Source organism: Oncorhynchus keta, chromosome 6, assembly GCF_023373465.1.
Source record: "Oncorhynchus keta strain PuntledgeMale-10-30-2019 chromosome 6, Oket_V2, whole genome shotgun sequence".
Classification (NCBI taxonomy): Eukaryota; Metazoa; Chordata; class Actinopteri; order Salmoniformes; family Salmonidae; genus Oncorhynchus; species Oncorhynchus keta.
In genome coordinates, this window is record NC_068426.1 from 27,204,112 (window position 1) to 27,224,677 (window position 20,566).

At 43.2% G+C, this 20,566-nt stretch overlaps 1 protein-coding gene across 5 annotated transcripts in view; it reads right to left on the reverse strand.

Moving 5' to 3' along the window:
• LOC118385305 (mediator of RNA polymerase II transcription subunit 13-like) overlaps window positions 1-20,566 on the reverse strand; it is a 100,236-nt gene that overhangs the window by 68,857 nt on the left and 10,813 nt on the right. For all 5 annotated transcript variants that reach the window (XM_035772342.2, XM_035772340.2, XM_035772339.1 and 2 more), the window contains exon 2: window positions 17,370-17,607. In XM_035772342.2, coding sequence (XP_035628235.1) covers window positions 17,370-17,607 — 238 coding nt within the window. The remainder of the gene's footprint in view (window positions 1-17,369; window positions 17,608-20,566) is intronic.

Here is a 20,566-nt window from a genome sequence, read left to right on the forward strand (position 1 = left end):
AGAATATGCCAGCCTTAAAGCTATCACCAGTTGTATTGCTTTTATTGTAAACTCTGACATCATTTTGGAGACAAATTTAAATCAGGATTTCCAAAGTCTAGGGGTTTTAAACTGTAAAAACTGTAACAATTGCAGGAACTCCGGTGACACGGAATGTCAGTCATTCATGTGTATAATGACTAATTAAATGATCTATCATGAATAGATTACAGAACTAAAAACAGATGTTCACAATGAAAAAACATAGGCATTTCTCTCTCTCTCAAACATACATTTTGTTTCAGTTTCATTTATCTGCATAAGCAAAGCACAAAGCTAACCATGCTGTGCATGTCATTGTTATTAAAAGAAAGTTCTTGAAACAGGACTTGAGATCGAATTACAAGAGTTCTTCCACTGATGGACATTTGCCAAACAGTGGTCATTTTCAATAAGACATTGTACATCCTGAACATGTTTCTTTCCTGTCCATTCTGCAGCAGTAGCTCCATCCTTTTCAGCCCCTTCCTGGGGTCGACCCTCTTTACCCCTATTGGACAGTTGCCTTGTTGACCTAATCTCTTACATCCAACCTCCAATCCCCTCTTCACATCTCCAGTCATACCTAGACTTGAAAAGCTACCGGTAATTTACCAAAGTTACAGGAATCTTCAGTAATTTTGGTAATTAACAGAAAATAAATGGCAATCTATCGTAACTTTGGTAAATTATACTTTAATAACTTTTTTTTTTTAAATGCATATTTAGTATACAATTTTAAATCTGTGTTTGTATTGTCCATGAGTTTGTAGTATATAAACAATATGGTTCAAGAGAATAGAGCTTAATTAATTGCCAAAAAAAAGCATCTAATCAACAATGGCATTATTTTCAACTAACTCTACAACTCTTGCAACTATTGAAGTTTTTCACAACTGTCACCAGTTTGATGCCAAAACATTGACAACAAATACATATTGACATAGCAAAATAAATACAAGTGTGTAAAAAAAAATATATATATATATATTTCCTGCTTAAACACCAATGGTATTCACAAAGTTGATGGTTTATATTTAGGATAAAGCTTTAAAGCTTTGTCATTCTATTTTTATTTTAGAATATTCTTATTTAATTATGGTGTATGTTTGACATGTGATAAATCCACACAGAGGGACAGAGATAATTACAGACACCTGGCATAAACTGAAGTACCCAAAAGGAACACAAAATGTATTGTGATAGATTAAATAAAATCCTTGAAAGATACCAAAATTCTGGTAGCTTACTGGTAAACTTAGAAAATGTCCAGTAATACACCCTCCCTTTGCAACTCTAGTCATACCTTCACTAAATGCTTTCCTAACAACACAACAACACTTTTCTGAAATCACTCTCCCACACACACCTTATCAGGCCCCAGTCAGAAACATGAACAGGATATTCTGCCAAAGCACACACACCATTCCCTGTTAAACATTCAATGTGCATTCAAGATCTGTTAATAGTGTTTAGACTGAATGTAATTTGTTTAGGGGTATCAAATCCCACATTGTCTATGTGTGTAGGATCATATTTACCACACAGCTGGTAAAGTGAGGCACGCTATGACTAGGAGATTAGGAGGGGGAAAGCAACACTGTCTGGCGTTTCACCTCTATAATGCCTAGGTCACATCTCCCAGCACCTGTCTATAACATTCAACTAGCTGGCAACTTGTGGATGGAAAGACAAAAGAACACATTGAGGGGAAGAAAGAGAGAAAAACGGTCAAAAGGGAAGAGCCCAGTGTTTTACTTCCTCCCTCCATTCATTGGCTCTCTCTTTCTTTCGCTCAGGGAGCTATATTTAGCACATGATGTATGGCAGTGAGATCACTGAAACAATGGCAATGTCTCAGACAGCAGGACAGAGGGAGAGAAAGGAGGACAGAACAGTAAGGTATGGAGAGAGAATAATAAGGAACGCTCTGGGGGATGTACCTTCTGTCCATACAGATGTAGGATCTTAATTTGAGACAGTTAGCTAATTTGGAAACTTAATCCAGCAGCAACAGGAAATGTGAATTATTATGTGAATTATAATTAATGGGCATTTTTTGTAGGGGTTGATACATTTTTCCTTAGGGCGTTCTGACATTTTAAAGTGGACATTACAAGCTTTAGAAGCCTGCTGTGCAGGGAAATTCTCAGCAACAAATGAGTAATCTAATTAAGATCCTATATCTGTACACTCTTAGAAAAAAAGGTGCTATCTTAAACCTAAAAGGGTTCTTGGGTGTCCCCATAGGATTACCCTTTGACATTATTGGGTTCCATTTAGAACCCTTTCCCTAAAAGGTTCTACATGGAAGCCAAAAGAGTTCTACCTGAAACCAAAAAGGGTTCTCCTATGGAGACAGCCAAAGAACCCCTTTGGAACCCTTTTTCTAAGAGTGTAGACACCAATGTAACGCCTATCTGTACATTCCAACATGCAACAATGTTGTGACCCCTCCATACTGTATATTCTGTCAATCTAAAATAATTATAACAACTTAACATTTTTATCAGAGACAGTAGCTGGGTAGATTTCAGTGAATATTTAAACAATGAAAAGTAACAGAAACCTTATGTTTTATTTATTTGTTCCTTATAAATACAGGTGATCCCAATTGAGATAAAATAACACTTTTTCTAAGGATTTTCAAGGGAGACATAATGCAGGATGGCAGCAACGTTTTTTTAAACTACTAATAGAATCCTAGCCAGTACAAACAAATATAGCCAAATAAATACAGCCATAATAATCATATGCACTGATGCCATTCAGGCTAGTGGAGCAGGTGGTGGGAAGGACCTTGGTACAGTACAGACTACACACAAGAGATGATGTGATCACAGTGAGACAGTACAGGTGGAGGCAGAGGTGAGACTTCCTCCAGCGCTCAAGTACACACACAAATCTGGCATTGTTTATTTCAGTGAACAATTACCTGGGAACCTTACAACCTCTGGCAGCACAGAAACACCTGGCAATTACAGACACACACACACACACACACACACACACACACACACACACACACACACACACACACACACACACACACACACACACACACACACACACACACACACACACACACACACACACACACACACACACACACACACACACACACACACACACACATCCCTTATGGCTTCACAAATCATGGCAGGCAGCTTTCCACCGAGGGCCATAGCCCCTAAACTCTGCTCTGACAGAGGTAATGTTTCTGTCTGCTATCTTGCACAGGTTTCCATGCTGTTGTTGTGAATGACAAGCCTCCAGTCATATCAGTTCTGTTCATTCCCTCTCTCGCTTTATAAAAGATTTAATTATCACAGATTATTTTCTCAGGATTGTCAGTCTGATCCACTTGTTGGGTTTAGATCTTTATTACCCCATCTCATCCTACTGACAACAATCTCTCTTTATTAACTCCTTTCATGACCTACTTTCCATGTGCCGCTTCATCAATTTGCTCTCATTTCCAGTGAAAATTGGTGGTGGAATAAAAATACACCGGATTAGCCTGGAATGAGTGTTTCAGTCAGATAATGAAAAGTGTAGTGTCTACTACAGTGTATTTGCAATTCACTTTATTTTGAGCATAAGAATGTGGTTAAAGTAACACTGGCCTAATCAATAACCACATCAAATTAAATGATGTGATGAGATTTTCTTTCCATATTCATAACACTTGAGTGAATACGCTGATGTGGCTCCTGATGCTGACATGATGAGGTGATTCATTGCGTTCCTCTTCCCCTCTCCATTCACCTTGGCCACATGCTGTTCAGGTGCGGGAGCAGAAGCAGCACTGACTGGTGCTCAAAGTCAACCATCAAGTCATAGTGCCCTTCAGCAGTCTGCCAGAGCCTCCAACACAGTGCAACCCATCATGATTGGAATGGGTTCTCCTCTCCTTGGCAATCAGCAATTAGTACTGGGAGGTGTGCTCTTCACCTCTGCTAGGCAATTAGCAATTAGTGTTAGTACTTCAGTCCCGTTTTTTCAGAGGCAGCTGTCAGCGGCGGTCGTATCAGTGGCGGTCTCGTCGCCGAAACAAAGAAGGTTCTGCGGAGTTATTAGAGGAAGGAAAGAGAGGAAGGCTCCACACCACTCTTATCACTTGAGTATCTTACCTAGTTGTTTGCAGATGATCTCATTTTGCTATTTTGTAGCTTTGTAAACGATGTGTGTGTCACGCCCTGATCTGTTTCACCTGTCCTTGTGATTGTCTCCACCCCCTCCAGCTGTCGCTTATTTTCCCCAGTGTATTTATCCCTGTGTTTCCTGTCTCTCTGTGCCAGTTCGTCCTGTATGTTTCCAAGTTAACCAGCGGTTTTCCTGTTCTCCTGCTTTTTGTATTTTACTTTTTCTAGTCCTCCCGGTTTTGACCCTTGCCTGTTTCTGGACTTTGTACCCACCTGCCTGACCATTTTGCCTGCCTTGACCATGAGCCTTTCTGCCACTCTGTACCTCCTGGACTCTGATCTGGTTTTGACCTTTTTGCTTGTCCACGACCCTTCTCTTGCCCACCTCTTTGGATTAATATACATTGTAAGACTCCAACCATCTGCCTCCTGTGTCTGCATTTGGGTCTCACCTTGTGCCTTGATAGTGTGTGTGTTTTCTATACCTGTTCACTCCTCTCCCTGTAGGCTTTACAGATGCTCCCCACCCCTTGGCAACAACCCATTGTGATGGGAAATGTTATGTTTGTGCTTTTCTAATAACCAAATCGACTGGGTTCATGCAAGTGACTGACAGATTGTGCCTGGGAGGAATCCTCACTATTAGTATCTGCAATTTGGCAGTACGCCCAGAACCTTGTTTTGAGAACAAAAGGGATATCTCAGTTTCAAGGTCTCAGCTTGGCGAGAAGAAGCCTTGTGAGGTATTGGTTGGTCACATGCAAATGTTAATAATGAAATAATTAAGAATAATGAATAAGCTAAATCATGCAAATATAACTTGTCTGTGTAAGCAGTATATAAGAGAACTAACGGGACTGCCCCGGTGGAGCTCCTGACCGACATGTGTACTATGGTGCATTGAGTTGGTTGGAACCTCTCCAGCACACTGATAATAAAGATGATTAATTTAACCTTTTCACAAATGAGTTGCAGATATCTCTAACGGTCTCACCCCAGCGATAGTTGTTTAATGCACGTGATGTCAGAATGGACTCACTCTTACAAAATGTGAGTTACGCAACAGGACAGTTAACACACGCTGCCTGCTAATTATCTATAGGCTGTTTCAACTTGTCAATTTCAAATTATATTCTAACAAGTTTAATTTTCAAACAACATATTGAATTGAGGTGTGTTCTGCCTCATTGATTCACAAAGAAGTAGCCCATTTCAAAGTTGCAGACAGTTTCTCCTCTTTGAGGAGAGCCCACGCACTCCACCAACATTTCTACAGATCAAGTACGCAGACATTTGCACTGTCTGGTGCGAATTGGCACATTTTCTGGGTGGCGCTCGCATTGCCATCCTTGTTGATTTCCTTACAAATAACTTTGGACATGTGTGCGTTCCTATAAAATGTTTCCGTGAAAGAAGTGTGGCTAACTTAAATGCTGACTGTTGCGTCACCTGAAACTTGACGTTCTAAATAAGCATTCTAATCACACCGGTTTGAGTGTACGATGCAGGAACCACTGTAGAATGATCACACCCGTTTGTTGTTACCTGTGAAAAGGTTCATATCGACTTCTCGTGTCCCTGGAGGTCCTTTCCAAGTCATGGTCTTGAATCTCCACAAAAAATGTATTGTTGGGGAAATTACCACCAGGGACACATGAAGTCAATCTTAAATTAATAATTCTTTAACAGCAAGCTGGAGGGGTCACATTCAAACCTAGATGCATAAAATACAGGTCTGAAGTGTGCTCCACCGGGGCAGTCCTGTTCTCTTATACACTACCGGTCAAAAGTTTTACAACACCTACTCATTCAAGGGTTTTTCTTGATTTTTACTCATTTCTACATTGTAGAAAAATAGTGAAGACATCAAAACTATGAAATAAAACAAATGCAATCATGTAGTAACCAAAAAAGTGTTAAACAAATCAAAATATGTTTTATATTTGAAATTCTTCAAATTCTTCTGCTTTGCCTTGATAGCTTTGCACACTCTTGCATTCTCTCAATCAGCTTCAAAAGGTAGTCACCTGGAATGCATGTAACAGGTGTGCCTTCTTAAAAGTTCATTTTTCCATCTTAATGCATTTGAGCCAATCAGTTGTGTTTTTATTTAACAAGGAAAATCATTTAAGAACAAATTCTTATTTACAATGTCAGCCTACACCGGCCAAACCCGGACGATGCTGCGCCAATTGTGCGCCGCCCTATGGGACTCCCAATTACAGCCGGTTGTGATACAGCCTGGATTCAATCCAGGGTGTCTGTAGTAATGCCTCTAGCACGGAAATGCTGTACCTTAGACCGCTGCACTTCTCGCTGACAAGAGAGGGGGGTATACAGAAGATAGACCTATTTAGTAAATGTCCCTATTATGGCAAGAACAGCTCAAATATGCAAAGAGAAACGACAGTCCATCATTACTTTAAGACATTAAGGTCAATCAAAACATAACATTTCAAGAACTTTGAGTTTCTTAAAGTGCAATCGCAAAACCCATCAAGTGCTACGATGAAACTGGCACTCATGAGGACCGCCACAGGAATGGAAGACCCAGAGTTATCTCTGCTGCAGAGGATAAGTTCATTAGAGTTAACAGCCTCAGAAATTGTAGCCCAAATAAATGCTTCACGGAGTTCAAGTAACAGACACATCTCAACATCAACTGTTCAGAGGAGACTGTGTGAATCAGGCATTCATGGTTGAATTGCTGCAAAGAAACCACTACTAAAGGACACCAATAAGAAGAAGAGACTTGTTTGGGCCAAGAAACACGAGCAATGGACATTAGACCGGTGGAAATGTGTCCTTTGGTCTGGAGTCCAAATTTGAGATTTTTGTTTCCAACTGCCGTGTCTTTGTGAGACGTGGTGTGGGTGAACCTATCATCCTGCCACTTCCTCCTCTCCACCTTATCTTCCTCTGTATAAGCCACTTTCTTTCACTCTAAATTTCAAGCTTCTGCTCGGAAACTCTTTTCCACCTTCGCCTCCCACCTTAATTGTCTCAACTTTGTCAACCACTTTGAAAATAAGGTTGAAGGCATCAGCTCCTCATTCACTCATCCTATTGAGTCCACTGGTCCCACTCCCACAGAACTACCCTATGCTTTGACCCCTTTCTCCCAAATCCTGCAACTAGTGAGGTCCGGCTGCCCGACCCCATTCAACCCCATCCCCTCGCTCCTTCGCCAGACCATCTCTGGAGTCCTTCTCCCATTCCTCACTTCCCTCATCAACTCATCCCTGACCACTGGCTGCATCCCCTCTGACTTCAAAATGTCTAGAGTCGCTTCCCTCCTCAAGAAATCAACACGCAACAGCTCTCACATAAAAAACAACAGATATCGTGTATTTATTTTCTTTCCAAAACACTTGAGATTGCGGTCTCTGACCAACTCTCTCACTATCTCTCTCAGAATGATCTTCTTGACCCTAACTAGTCAGGCTTCAAGACGAGTCACTCAATCGAGACTGCTTTCCTCTCTGTCACGGAGGCTCTCCACACTGCCAGAGCGTACTTTCTCTCCTCTGTTCTCATCATACTAGATCTATACGCTGCCTTCGACACCATGAACCATCAGATCCTCCTCTCAGGGCTCGGCATCTCAGGCTCTGCACACTCTTGGATTGCATCCTACCTGGCAGGCCACTCTTACCAGGTGACGTGGAGAGGATCTGTGTCTGCACCATGTACTCTCACTACTGCTGTCCCACAGGGCTCGGTTCTAGGCCCTCTCCTCTTCTCTCTATACACCTAATCACTCCGCTCCATCATATCCTGACATGGTCTCTCCTATCATTGCCATGCGGATGACACTCAACTACTCCTCTGGCACCCAGGGGGCGGAAAGCATCTCTGCATGCCTGGCAGATATCTCAACTTGGATCTCGGCCCACCACCTCAAGCTCAACCTCGACAAGACAGTGCTGCTCTTCCTCCCGGGGAAGGCCTGTCCGCTACAAGACCTCTCCATCACAGTTGACAACTCCACGGTGTCCCCCTCACAGAGTGCAAAGAACCTTGGCACGACCCTGGACAAAACCCTGTCATTCTCTGCAAACAGTGACTCCCTCCTGCAGATGCATGTTCTACAATATCTGTAGAGTACGACCCTACCTCACTCACAAAGCGTTGCAGCTCACACAGAAACATATCTGTAATGCCGCAGCCCACCTGGTGTTCAATCTTCCCAAGTTGTCCTATCTTTACCCGCTCCTCCGCACACTCAACTGGCTTTCATTCGAAGCTCGCATGCATTACAAGATCATGGTACTTGCCTATGGAGAAGCAAGAGGAACGGTCCCGCCCTACCTTCAGGCTATGCTCAAAACCTACACCCCACCCAAATACCCCGTTCTGCCACCTCTGGTCTCTTGGTTCTCCCACCCCTATGGGAGGGCAGCTCCCGCTTAGCCCAGTCAAAGCTCTTCTCTGTCCTGGCACCCCAATAGTGGAACCAGCTTGCTACTGAAGCTAAGACATTAAAGTCCCTGCCCATCTTCCGAAAAAACATCTGAAACCCTACCTTTCCAAAGAGTATCTTAAATAATCCCACAGCACCCCTTCTCGCACCTAGCTATTTTAAGATGAATGCACTAACTGTAAGTCGCTCTGTATAAGAGCTTCTGCGAAATGATTTACAGGTTCGGTAGCATAAACATATCCACATGTAACATATGGATTTGCAATCTAATACGCATCAAAAATCCCAATGCAAAGTTACACCATACTTTTGTATTTTCAAGTTATCACATAAAACTGATCAGAATGCAGAAGTCATGCTGGAAAAAAACATTTGACAGGGTGTAATGTAATATGGAGGACCCAGCAAGCCAGCTTATTGTAACAGATCTCTTCGTCGTCTGACGACGAGTATGAAATATCGGACCAATGCGCAGCGTGGTAAGTGTCCATGTTAATTTATTAACTGAACACACAAAACAAAATAATGAAGTGAATGGAAGAAACAAAACAGTTCTGCAAGGTGACATAAACTAAACAGAAAACAAACATCCACAACCAAAATGGGTGAAACAGGCTACCTACAGTGCCTTGCGAAAGTATTCGGCCCCCTTGAACTTTGCGACCTTTTGCCACATTTCAGGCTTCAAACATAAAGATATAAAACTGTATTTTTTTGTGAAGAATCAACAACAAGTGGGACACAATCATGAAGTGGAACGACATTTATTGGATATATCAAACTTTTTTAACAAATCAAAAACTGAACAATTGGGCGTGCAGTAGCCTCAACAGCACTATGTAGGGTAGCACCATGGTCTAGCCGGAGGACAGCTAGCTTCCGTCCTCCTCTGGGTACAATGACTTCAATACAAAACCTAGGAGACCCATGGTTCTCACCCCCTTCCATAGACTTACACAGTAATTATGACAACTTCCAGAGGACGTCCTCCAACCTATCAGAGCTCTTGCAGCATGAACTGACATGTTGACCACCCAATCAAATGATCAGAGAATTAATCTAGTACTGAAAGCATAAGCTACAGCTATCTAGCTAGCACTGCAGTGCATAAAATGTGGTGAGTAGTTGATTCAAAGAGAGAGAAAGACAATAGTTGAACAGTTTTGAAGAAATTAATTTCTTGCAAAATGAAGGAGAAGCAAGAAAGAGAGAGATTTTGGTATTTTTTTCACTTTGTTTCACCTACTTAGCTATCAAATGCAGCTCGCTAGTTTAGCCTAATCAAACACCCTGCGGAAACAGCAAGATGCTATGTCAACTAGCTAGCTAGGACTATCCAACACAACACTGGAACTCTTCCAATCTTTTTTCTCATGGTCTGAGAGTCTTTAGGTGCCTTTTGGAAAACTCCAAGCAGGCTGTCATGTGCCTTTTACTGAGGAGTGACTTAAGTCTGGCCACTCTACCATAAAGGTCTGATTGGGGGAGTGCTGCAGAGATGGTTGGAAGGTTCTCCCATCTCCACAGAGGAACTCTAGAGCTCTGTCAGAGTGACCATTGGGTTCTTGGTCACCCCCCTGACCAAGATCCTTCTCCCCCGATTGCTCAGTTTTGCCTGACGGCCAGCTCTAGGAAGAGTCTTGGTGGTTCCAAACTTCTTCCATTTAAGAATGATGGAGGCCACTGTATTCTTGGGGACCTTCAGTGCTGCAGAAAGTTGTTGGTACCCCACGCCAAATCTGTCCCTCGACACAATCCTGTCTTGGAGCTCTACGGACAATTACTTCGACCACATGGCTTGGTTTTTACTCTGAAATGCACTGCCAACTGTGGGACCTTATATAGACGGGTGTGTGCCTTTAAAAATCATGTCCAATCAATTTAATTTACCACAGGTGGACTCTAAACAAGTTGTAGAAACTTCTCAAGGATGATCAATGGAAACAGGATGCACCTGAACTCAATTTCAAATCTCAGAGAAAAGGGTCAGAATACTTATGTAACTGTACCTGAATTTGTAACCGCACTGTACCTACATTTGTCCAATAGAAACTCTTGTTTGCAACTGTTGGGCTAATGATTACACCCTATATCAGCTAGATGCAGGCAAGAGTGTGCAAGGCGATATTGAATGTCACCTCAAATTTTTCTCTTGACCTGTGTGCACCTACGTTGTAAACTTTCATTCTAAACCTATCCATGTTACATTGAACTGGGTGAATGGAATATGAATGACAGTCATCCAATATGCTGTAATAGAAATAAGATCATACTCATGAAAAAAACGTCCTTCCTCTTCTTAAACGGCACTGACCGCCACTGTTCGCAACGTACTGGTAGGTCGGTAGGAAATAGAGGTTGCAGGCTTCACATTCAAGCTCAGCACATCACCTGGTTTCAGTCAGTCTCATTCTGAATCCTGCCATTCATTGGGTATACTAAGCCATCAAAGTCCTCTGGGGTGAAATGAGCACCGCATACAGTAGAAATGTGCATGGTTCCCATACTCCAATCCGCTCGCTTCAACCAGACAAACTGTTCCGCCTTCGAAGCTTGCTTCTCGGTTTTGGGTTGTAACCACGACCTTGTGGGTATTACTTCACTATGTGGGTATTACTACACTAGCTACAAATGACGGAAAACTACTCGCTCAACTACCACAGGTGAAAAAGAGTTGCAGTTTATATGGTTTCTTCTTCGTGGATGTACATAGTAGCTCACCAGCGCATTGTCAAACATTATGAGCTAAAGAACCAATCTGACCCTGGACCAGTGAAGGGGATCAGATACACAATGTGAGTCGAAGGTATGGCAAAGCAGGGCCTAGTTGTTCTAGGTCACAGATAAGGCAAACCCGAATAATTTTAAGAGAGCTCGGTCAGGTTTTAGAACGGGTGCCATGTTAGCACCTTTTTGCTCTAAATGTTGGTGATGTAACCAATGACATGTATTAGCCCTAGATGACCGACGGGGCACTGTTTTGAAGCCACAGTGCAGCCATTCTGGTACTCCTCCATTGTAAAAAAAATATATTTTTGATTTTGGAAGCTATATAAATAACTAGTATATTTTAACTAGTATATTTTATTACTGTCCCCACTATATCAAAGAAATACATAAATACATGGCATTTTGTCCTGGAAACATTTTATTGAAATACTGTAGAAATCCATTCATTCCTATGGAGGACTGCTCCTTCTGAGGAGTAGCAATATTGCGGCCGGTGGCTTCATTAGCCACTAAATAGCACCAGCCATCGCGGATTTATACACATCATTGGATGCAACAATAAGAGATCGCCTCCGACAATTCCCTTTGAAATGACCCGCTGTAAAACAAGCAAATGAGGATGTGACTTGAACAAATGTTTTTATTTCATATCATTACGAATAATGTGTTTCCAACTCGGTCCTGTGTTGTGGTGTCAGCACGTTGCATATCTGCTTTCACTGGCTTTGAAAACTATCAGAAATAAACAGCACAAAGTGGAAGTGTCAATTATTGCTTAGCAACGGCTATGGAGGAAAAAGTGGCACTCTCAGAACGTTCAGTCAGAATCCGCATTGGCCCAAACTCTCTATATACTGTACATGACCCTGGGGCAAACTGGGTTATGGTAGTCATGACAACACTAATATCAATTAGTCCCATCTAATAACCACACAGTCAAATGTAATCATTACAGTACCTCCATAGGTTAAAATATTCCGATTGCCATGAGGTGTTGACCGGATATCCGTGGACACAGATTGACTCATCTTACAACACGTCACAGCCTCTCAGGCTGCTTCCTGCACATGCATGACACGGCCAATAACGTAGGGCACAGGCACATACTGATAAATAACTTCTCCCCCTCAGCAAACGGCCAGAACTAGATCAGATTACCCCCTTTACCACCCTTACAAAAACGAGTCATCTCAGAAATAAAGAAATAAGAGATTTTCGTAAAGCAGTACTAGTGAGATAGTGAAAATATAGGGCAATTCCACCAGGTCTTAGGACCCTGGGGAAGCTAATCGCAGAGCCACATGCATTGGGCATGATGTTTAAACACTCCACTGGTTCGACATTGAGCCAATGACAATGGCATACAGAGCCGGGCTGAGAGAGCGCCTGAGACACTGATACCTGAACACAGATGGAGCACGTGTGGACTGTTGTCTGAGGTACCAGATTTATTGAGATGTTCTGCCACTGCAAAGATTACACAGCTCAATTGAATATCAGAGCTAAAGCAGGAAAGTGTATTTTTTCAGGTACCTTTGCAGTAACTTTGCAGTGATGTAAAAGCTTAGTACATCTGGCTCACAATGAGTATGTATCTGTTTTTAGTGCTCAGGGGGAAAGGGCAGCTCACAGCACACCACACAGTGACCATGGGCTAGGTCAGAGGACAATCATTCTGGCAAATTGCATAATCCGGATTAAACAGAGAAATTATATTACTGGAGCTCTTTTTTCACTTAGATATTTACTGAAAACCATATACTCCAAACTGGAAATACAAGCTCTGAAATAATGACATTATCATTAAATGTATCAACCTGATTACCACGTTTAAAATGAAAACTCAAACATATGCAATGGTATCACTGTAATTAATATTGCATACAATTATTTCATAATATTAAACTGTAAAAAGTATTCCGTATAACAGACAGCCTAGGAATTAGGCTATAACATCATCCTTAGCTATACCGTATCGCCTCATATTTAGCTAAACCACATCAAAACACGAGTCAGTTAGTCAGGTTTTTTCCCCCTCTAAAGTATTATCTCTGGTCTCTGTGTTCCTGTTCTGAGGTGCTCTCCCTCCCAGAGACAGAAGTCTCCCAGCCAGCCCATTACAATGTAACCAGGTCTTTGTCCTGTGCTCTATTCAGCTCCCTCGACCTTTGGCTCCCTGTGCCTCCCGGCCAGCTGCACAGAGGTCCCTGTGTGGAGACATGCCAGGGGAAAATGCAGGAATAATTGGAGGGGGAAAAGAGGAGGTTAGAGGAGGGGACAGGGTATGGTGGGGCACCCAGGGTCTGGAAACCCTCGTGCTCTTGGGGAGTTCAGAGCGGATTCTAAGGAATGGAGGGGTGGGGGGGGGTAAGCATGTTTGGTTTGTGAGTGACCGAGTGAGGGAGGGGACTGGATGTCTTGGTAATGGAGGACACAGTATAGCAGTCCTACGCTCTGGGAAGAAGGAAAAAAAACACGGCATATTTTTCTCCCACGCTTTATCTGATAAGCAGGAAGCCCTGCCTTCCCTCCCTGTTCTCTGCCATAAAACACACACACACATACACAGCAGCCTGCTAAAGCCTGCTCAGACCAACAACCAATCACAAATCATTTAAAGAAGGTGTGACGTTGGCCTCTTAGGCTGTTCACTTTGAGAGCATGTTCTGTGCCAACTGTACAACAGGATTGAAGAAACTACAGGAAACCTGAAATATTGTGCTTAATATTTGGCTCATGTGCTCTGGAGGGACAACGTGAGAAAGTGGGAAAGTTAAGTGGGCTTCGTTTGTGTAGAATACCCTCTCGACCATATGACAGCTTCAGCCTTAGTCAGACTCTTCACGTCGATATTGTTTTGCAGAGTGAACACAGAGGATCCAAGCTTCCCCTGCTGAGTGCTGACGGACTGCCTCTGCAGTGGTAGAGAGACATCAGCAGCAGTGAAATCTTGCAGAGGTTATGCAATCAGCAGCAGCACCACAGTGCTTTCTCCTGCATACACTTTTTTGGACAATGAGGAGAATCGATAAGTGTGGCCCAGTGGCGAGGAATGACTGGGGAGATTAGATTCGTGGACTAGCCCCACGCTGCCCCCCTCCTCCTCTCCACTGTTTTATGTAACTCCGGGTCAGGAGAGAGAGAGAGAGAGACACAGTGTGAATGTTTCTCCCTCTGTTGCTTTTGATTTTCATAAATAATCCTCCTACAACAACAAACCCTTTGTTTAATTTGGCATGTCAAGAGGGTCACAATTGTTACTAATAATCCAGATGCTCATAAATATCAATAGTTGTAATTTTGCACATATTAATAATGCATTTCACTACATTTCAAAGACGGACGCATTTCTGAAGTTTGGATCTACTGAAGCGTCCAATATCTCTGGGACTCAAATAGACTCACACTTCCTACAGCCAACAACAACAATTGAAACAGTAGTGGTTACACATCTCTGCATTCAATATGAACAGTAGGTCTCCGACCACAGACGGGAAGACACACGCACAAGATCCAGCCACGCTGACCCATGCAGAAGCATTCCCACTCATTAGTGTCACCTTCCATTAACAAATGAAGATGAAAAAGCGGGAAGATTGCTCTCGCTGCTCCTGCCTTCTCATCTCTATCTCTCCACTAGACCACCCCTTCTCCTTACTACTAGTTATCTTCCTCCTCTATCATCCCTTCTCCTTACTACTAGTTCTCTTCCTCCTCTATCATCCCTTCTCCTTACTACTAGTTCTCTTCCTCCTCTATCATCCCTTCTCCTTACTACTAGTTCTCTTCCTCCTCTATCACCCCTTCTCCTTACTACTAGTTCTCTTCCTCCTCTATCATCCCTTCTCCTTACTACTAGTTCTCTTCCTCCTCTATCATCCCTTCTCCTTACTACTAGTTCTCTTCCTCCTCTATCATCCCTTCTCCTTACTACTAGTTCTCTTCCTCCTCTATCATCCCTTCTCCTTACTACTAGTTCTCTTCCTCCTCTATCATCCCTTCTCCTTACTACTAGTTCTCTTCCTCCTCTATCACCCCTTCTCCTTACTACTAGTTCTCTTCCTCCTCTATCACCCCTTCTCCTTACTACTAGTTCTCTTCCTCCTCTATCACCCCTTCTCCTTACTACTAGTTCTCTTCCTCCTCTATCATCCCTTCTCCTTACTACTAGTTCTCTTCCTCCTCTATCATCCCTTCTCCTTACTACTAGTTCTCTTCCTCCTCTATCATCCCTTCTCCTTACTACTAGTTCTCTTCCTCCTCTATCATCCCTTCTCCTTACTACTAGTTCTCTTCCTCCTCTATCATCCCTTCTCCTTACTACTAGTTCTCTTCCTCCTCTATCATCCCTTCTCCTTACTACTAGTTCTCTTCCTCCTCTATCATCCCTTCTCCTTACTACTAGTTCTCTTCCTCCTCTATCACCCCTTCTCCTTACTACTAGTTCTCTTCCTCCTCTATCATCCCTTCTCCTTACTACTAGTTCTCTTCCTCCTCTATCATCCCTTCTCCTTACTACTAGTTCTCTTCCTCCTCTATCATCCCTTCTCCTTACTACTAGTTCTCTTCCTCCTCTATCATCCCTTCTCCTTACTACTAGTTCTCTTCCTCCTCTATCATCCCTTCTCCTTACTACTAGTTCTCTTCGTCCTCTATCACCCCTTCTCCTTACTACTAGTTCTCTTCCTCCTCTATCATCCCTTCTCCTTACTACTAGTTCTCTTCCTCCTCTATCATCCCTTCTCCTTACTACTAGTTCTCTTCCTCCTCTATCATCCCTTCTCCTTACTACTAGTTCTCTTCCTCCTCTATCATCCCTTCTCCTTACTACTAGTTCTCTTCCTCCTCTATCATCCCTTCTCCTTACTACTAGTTCTCTTCCTCCTCTATCACCCCTTCTCCTTACTACTAGTTCTCTTCCTCCTCTATCATCCCTTCTCCTTACTACTAGTTCTCTTCCTCCTCTATCATCCCTTCTCCTTACTACTAGTTCTCTTCCTCCTCTATCATCCCTTCTCCTTACTACTAGTTCTCTTCCTCCTCTATCATCCCTTCTCCTTACTACTAGTTCTCTTCCTCCTCTATCATCCCTTCTCCTTACTACTAGTTCTCTTCCTCCTCTATCATCCCTTCTCCTTACTACTAGTTCTCTTCCTCCTCTATCATCCCTTCTCCTTACTACTAGTTCTCTTCCTCCTCTATCATCCCTTCTCCTTACTACTAGTTCTCTTCCTCCTCTATCATCCCTTCTCCTTACTACTAGTTCTCTTCCTCCTCTGTCATCCCTTCTCCTTACTACTAGTTCTCTTCCTCCTCTGTCATCCCTTCTCCTTACTACTAGTTCTCTTCCTCCTCTATCATCCCTTCTCCCTCTCTCTGCTTTACTCATTCCTCTTCTCTCATCCCATCTCCCTCTCTCTGCTTTACTCATTCCTCCTCTCTCATCCCCTTCTCCCTCTCTCTGCTTTACTCATTCCTCCTCTCTCATCCCTTCTCCCTCTCTCTGCATTACTACCAAAACCTTTCCATAAACCAATCCTTCACTTCCTCCTCTTGTCCCCCCTCTTATCTTTCTCTTCCCCTGGCTTAGTCAATAAGCTAGTTCCCTGCTGCAAGCGTGCAGCCAGATATTGCAAATGTTTCTATAAATAGAGGAGATAGTGCTGACAGTGGCACTCTTTCAGGTGAGATATCTCTCGGTAATGCGCGCACACACACACACACACACACAGGATCTAAACAACAGCAAAAAAAATGCACGTAGGGAGTCTTACTGTGTGCTTCATTACAGAGACTTTCCTGAGCCAGCACAATGCCACACAACACAAGACAGTAAAACACGGACCACACAACGCTACACATCACTAAACATAAAGCCCCTTTTCCCCCAAGTCACTGACCCCACAGCACAGCATGAGCACTTTTAATAAAATGCCTATTCAACTGTCACTCTCAAGGTCCACATGCAACAAACCCAGAGGGTGGTGGTAGCCTACTGGAGGGATGGGGGGATAGAAAGCGACAGCAACAGCGATCAGCAGCAGCGGGCTCACCTTCCAGCTCGTGATGGATGACGTCGGAGAGGTTGGGCTCATCGCCCCACCAGAAGATCCACAGCTCCTTGGCGTCAGGCTTGACTTTGCGGCGCCATACACACAGCAGGTTGGCCTGCACACAGCGTATGAAGCTGCGCAGCACCGGGTCATCCTGTGCCGGCGCTGAGATCACCGGTCCGTATTCGCCACCGCCGCGGAAGCTGTAGCACCGCCATTTGATGCCCGTCAGCTCCGCCTGGAGAAGAAAAAGAGAAAGAGTATGTTATTATTATGTCTGCATACGGTCATTATTTTGTGTTATCATAATTAGTATCAATAAAAGTTAATTTAATTGAACTGCAATACATAGAGAGAGTCAGAGAGCTTTGAATTATTGTATCTGAATACTGTAATTATCTTTGTATTATCGTAAAAACGAATTAGTATCAATAAAGTTGGTTGAATTGTAATTGGATTACTGTAATGAAGGAGATGAGTGGCCTCAATATGACATAACCAGGATATAATACACAAGGATTGGTCCCGCTATAATTGAACATGTTCACCTCAATGACTATGCTCTCTAAACAGTATTGTACTATGGCCTTCCTGCTAACAAGGGTTCTGATTACTGCCTTGTAAAGAAAAATGTGAATAAATCCACTGCTACTACTATTATTCTATTCATATTTTAATTTCACCAGAGCTGTTGTAAAAATATATATACTGTATAGTATGACACTGAATAAGCAGGTGTGAGAGAGAGAGAAAATGAGAGAGTGATTAAAAGAGAGCAACAGAGAAAGAAAGAAAGAAAGAAAGAAAGAAAGAAAGAAAGAAAGACAAAGAGCGAGAGAAGAAGGGGGGAGAAATTGTGTCAGGGTCAATCACCGCAGCATAGCCAGTATCTGACATCTTCTCAATTTCATTTGATGGAATAAAACGCATTTATGTTGTCTATCAGAGGGCTGGAGGAGCGAGGCAGCAGACAGCCTTGTCAAATAGGACGTTTGTTCAATCTATCGATGAGCAGTAAAAAGGCACCCCCACTGCACCAGGGAGAGGGATCATTAATCAGATGTGAAAACACCAATGACACCGGGGATAGATTTTCTCAGAAAGGTAAAACAGTCTGGCTTGGGTGGAATATTGTTGTCATGTGCACAGTCTGTCTTTTCCCTTCTGTGGTTTGGGTTTTATTTAAATACAATAAACAGTGGGGCCATTGATCCATATTAGGGAAGTTATGGCTGAAAACCCTGAAGTCCCCACAAGAGACATTGATTTTGCTTTTGAACGCAACTCAATGACAGAGTCATCAAATTATGATCCAGTGTGGGTGTCTATGAAGAACGAGGCTGAAAATGAACATCTCACAAAGGCTGTGTTCAATACCCACAGAAGCAGATTTGGCAGGATAAGGGAGATCGCTCTGTGAGCCACACTGCCAGGGCTAGGCTTCTCTCCTGTGTTCAGCAAGCTGTGAGGGCCTAGCTTGGCACGCCGTCCTGGCTGGCACCACGCCACCCCTCACCAACTTGGAGAAAAGAATACTATCTGTCCCATTGGAGTTTGATGGAAGAACCGGACAAATGGACAGACACACGCAGGAAAATGGGGCACCTGGCTGGAAAGTTTTATCTCAATGTGCTTATGTGGTCGGAGAGATAGCGAGAGGGGTACTGTGTGTACTGTGTGTGTACTGTTTGTTTGTGTGAGTGTTTGTTTGTTTGTGTGTGTGAGTGCGTGTGTGCGTGCGTGCGTGCGTACATGCAAGTGTGGTTGTCTGTCTGTACAGTATAGCATACGAGTGTGTCACAGACAGCCCCTGTGAAAAAAATGTAGCTCGTAGTTACAAACCCACTCGTCCATAATGACAGAGAGTGTGTAATCTGAGATATAAACATTGACACGTCGATAATCTGGCCTAAAAATAGTCCCGCCGGAGGTCAAGGGTGTGCTTCTACCAAAGCAGAGGAGAAGAAATCCGACATCGGCCCGAGGACGAGTCACTCTCTGTGAATGTCAAAACCTTAGAGAGAGTCTGACAGGGGTCACTTCTAAACCTGAAACAGGATCACTGGGAGGCCATGTATGTGTCTTACTATGGCTGAGACTGCACTAGACTCCCCCTATGCATCACATATCAATAACCCCCATGATGACCCCATTGAACCGTGAAGGAACTCCTGCTATATAAACGAATCTAATGGCACAGTACCTCACACACACACATGCAAATACATACACACACACACACATGCACACAGTCCAGAGCTGGGATGCAGACTCAGGGCGCTCAATTTTAGAGGCACATTTTCTCGTTGACAGTCAGCGAGAATCATTTTGTCCAATGATAACAGGCGTGATGTGATAATGAGGTGTGTGTGTGCAGGCCCTGGGCAGGTTGCTGTGCAGCCTGGGAGCCAAGGAGCGGAAGTGAGAGGGCTAGTGACACTTTATCCCTCACACATCGAAGGAGCATAAATCACTCACAACATGCGCAAACAACCAGTTTCCTCCAAATCAATTTTTTCCCACAAGTAATAAAAACAGAACTGTTTCATGTATCTTGTTTACTGACCCTCTGCTCTCTCATCTCTTAATGAACACAGTCACGGAGAGGACCTTCCTCTAACCTCCATTACCTCGCTTTTCTCTTCTCTCGTCTCTCTCTCGCTTTTCTCTCTCTCTCTCTCTCTGTGACAGTGCTGCCTATGGTACTATACATCCTGTGATTGATAACAGCAACAAGTGAGAAGTGCAATCTCTCCCTAGTCGGTGGAGAAGAAGAGAGAGTCTAACTGTGAGCTTTCAGTGCATATCTGTGAGAGTATACAGACAGCTGAATGACACAGTACAGTATCGGTGTTTCAGGTATTAACCAACAGAAGATCCTTCCCCAGAGGTCATACAGAAAACACTAAGCATCTGGTTGTAATCAAACACATGTGGGAGTCAAAGCTTCTCCACTGGTGAACCTTTGGCACACACACACACACATAGCTGGAACTGCAAGTAGTGTCCAGTCAGGCACATACAGTACAGGCACACTTATATAATGTAGTAATGTAGATGTTACATCTACTGGTTTGGGTTCACTGTATTACGCCTCAGCAAACCAGCACATCTATGTTGATCGTGAGTATGCTGTATACAGTAAACATAGTGTACACAACCTAATAGAAACCTATAGACTCTGAACAGGAGACACA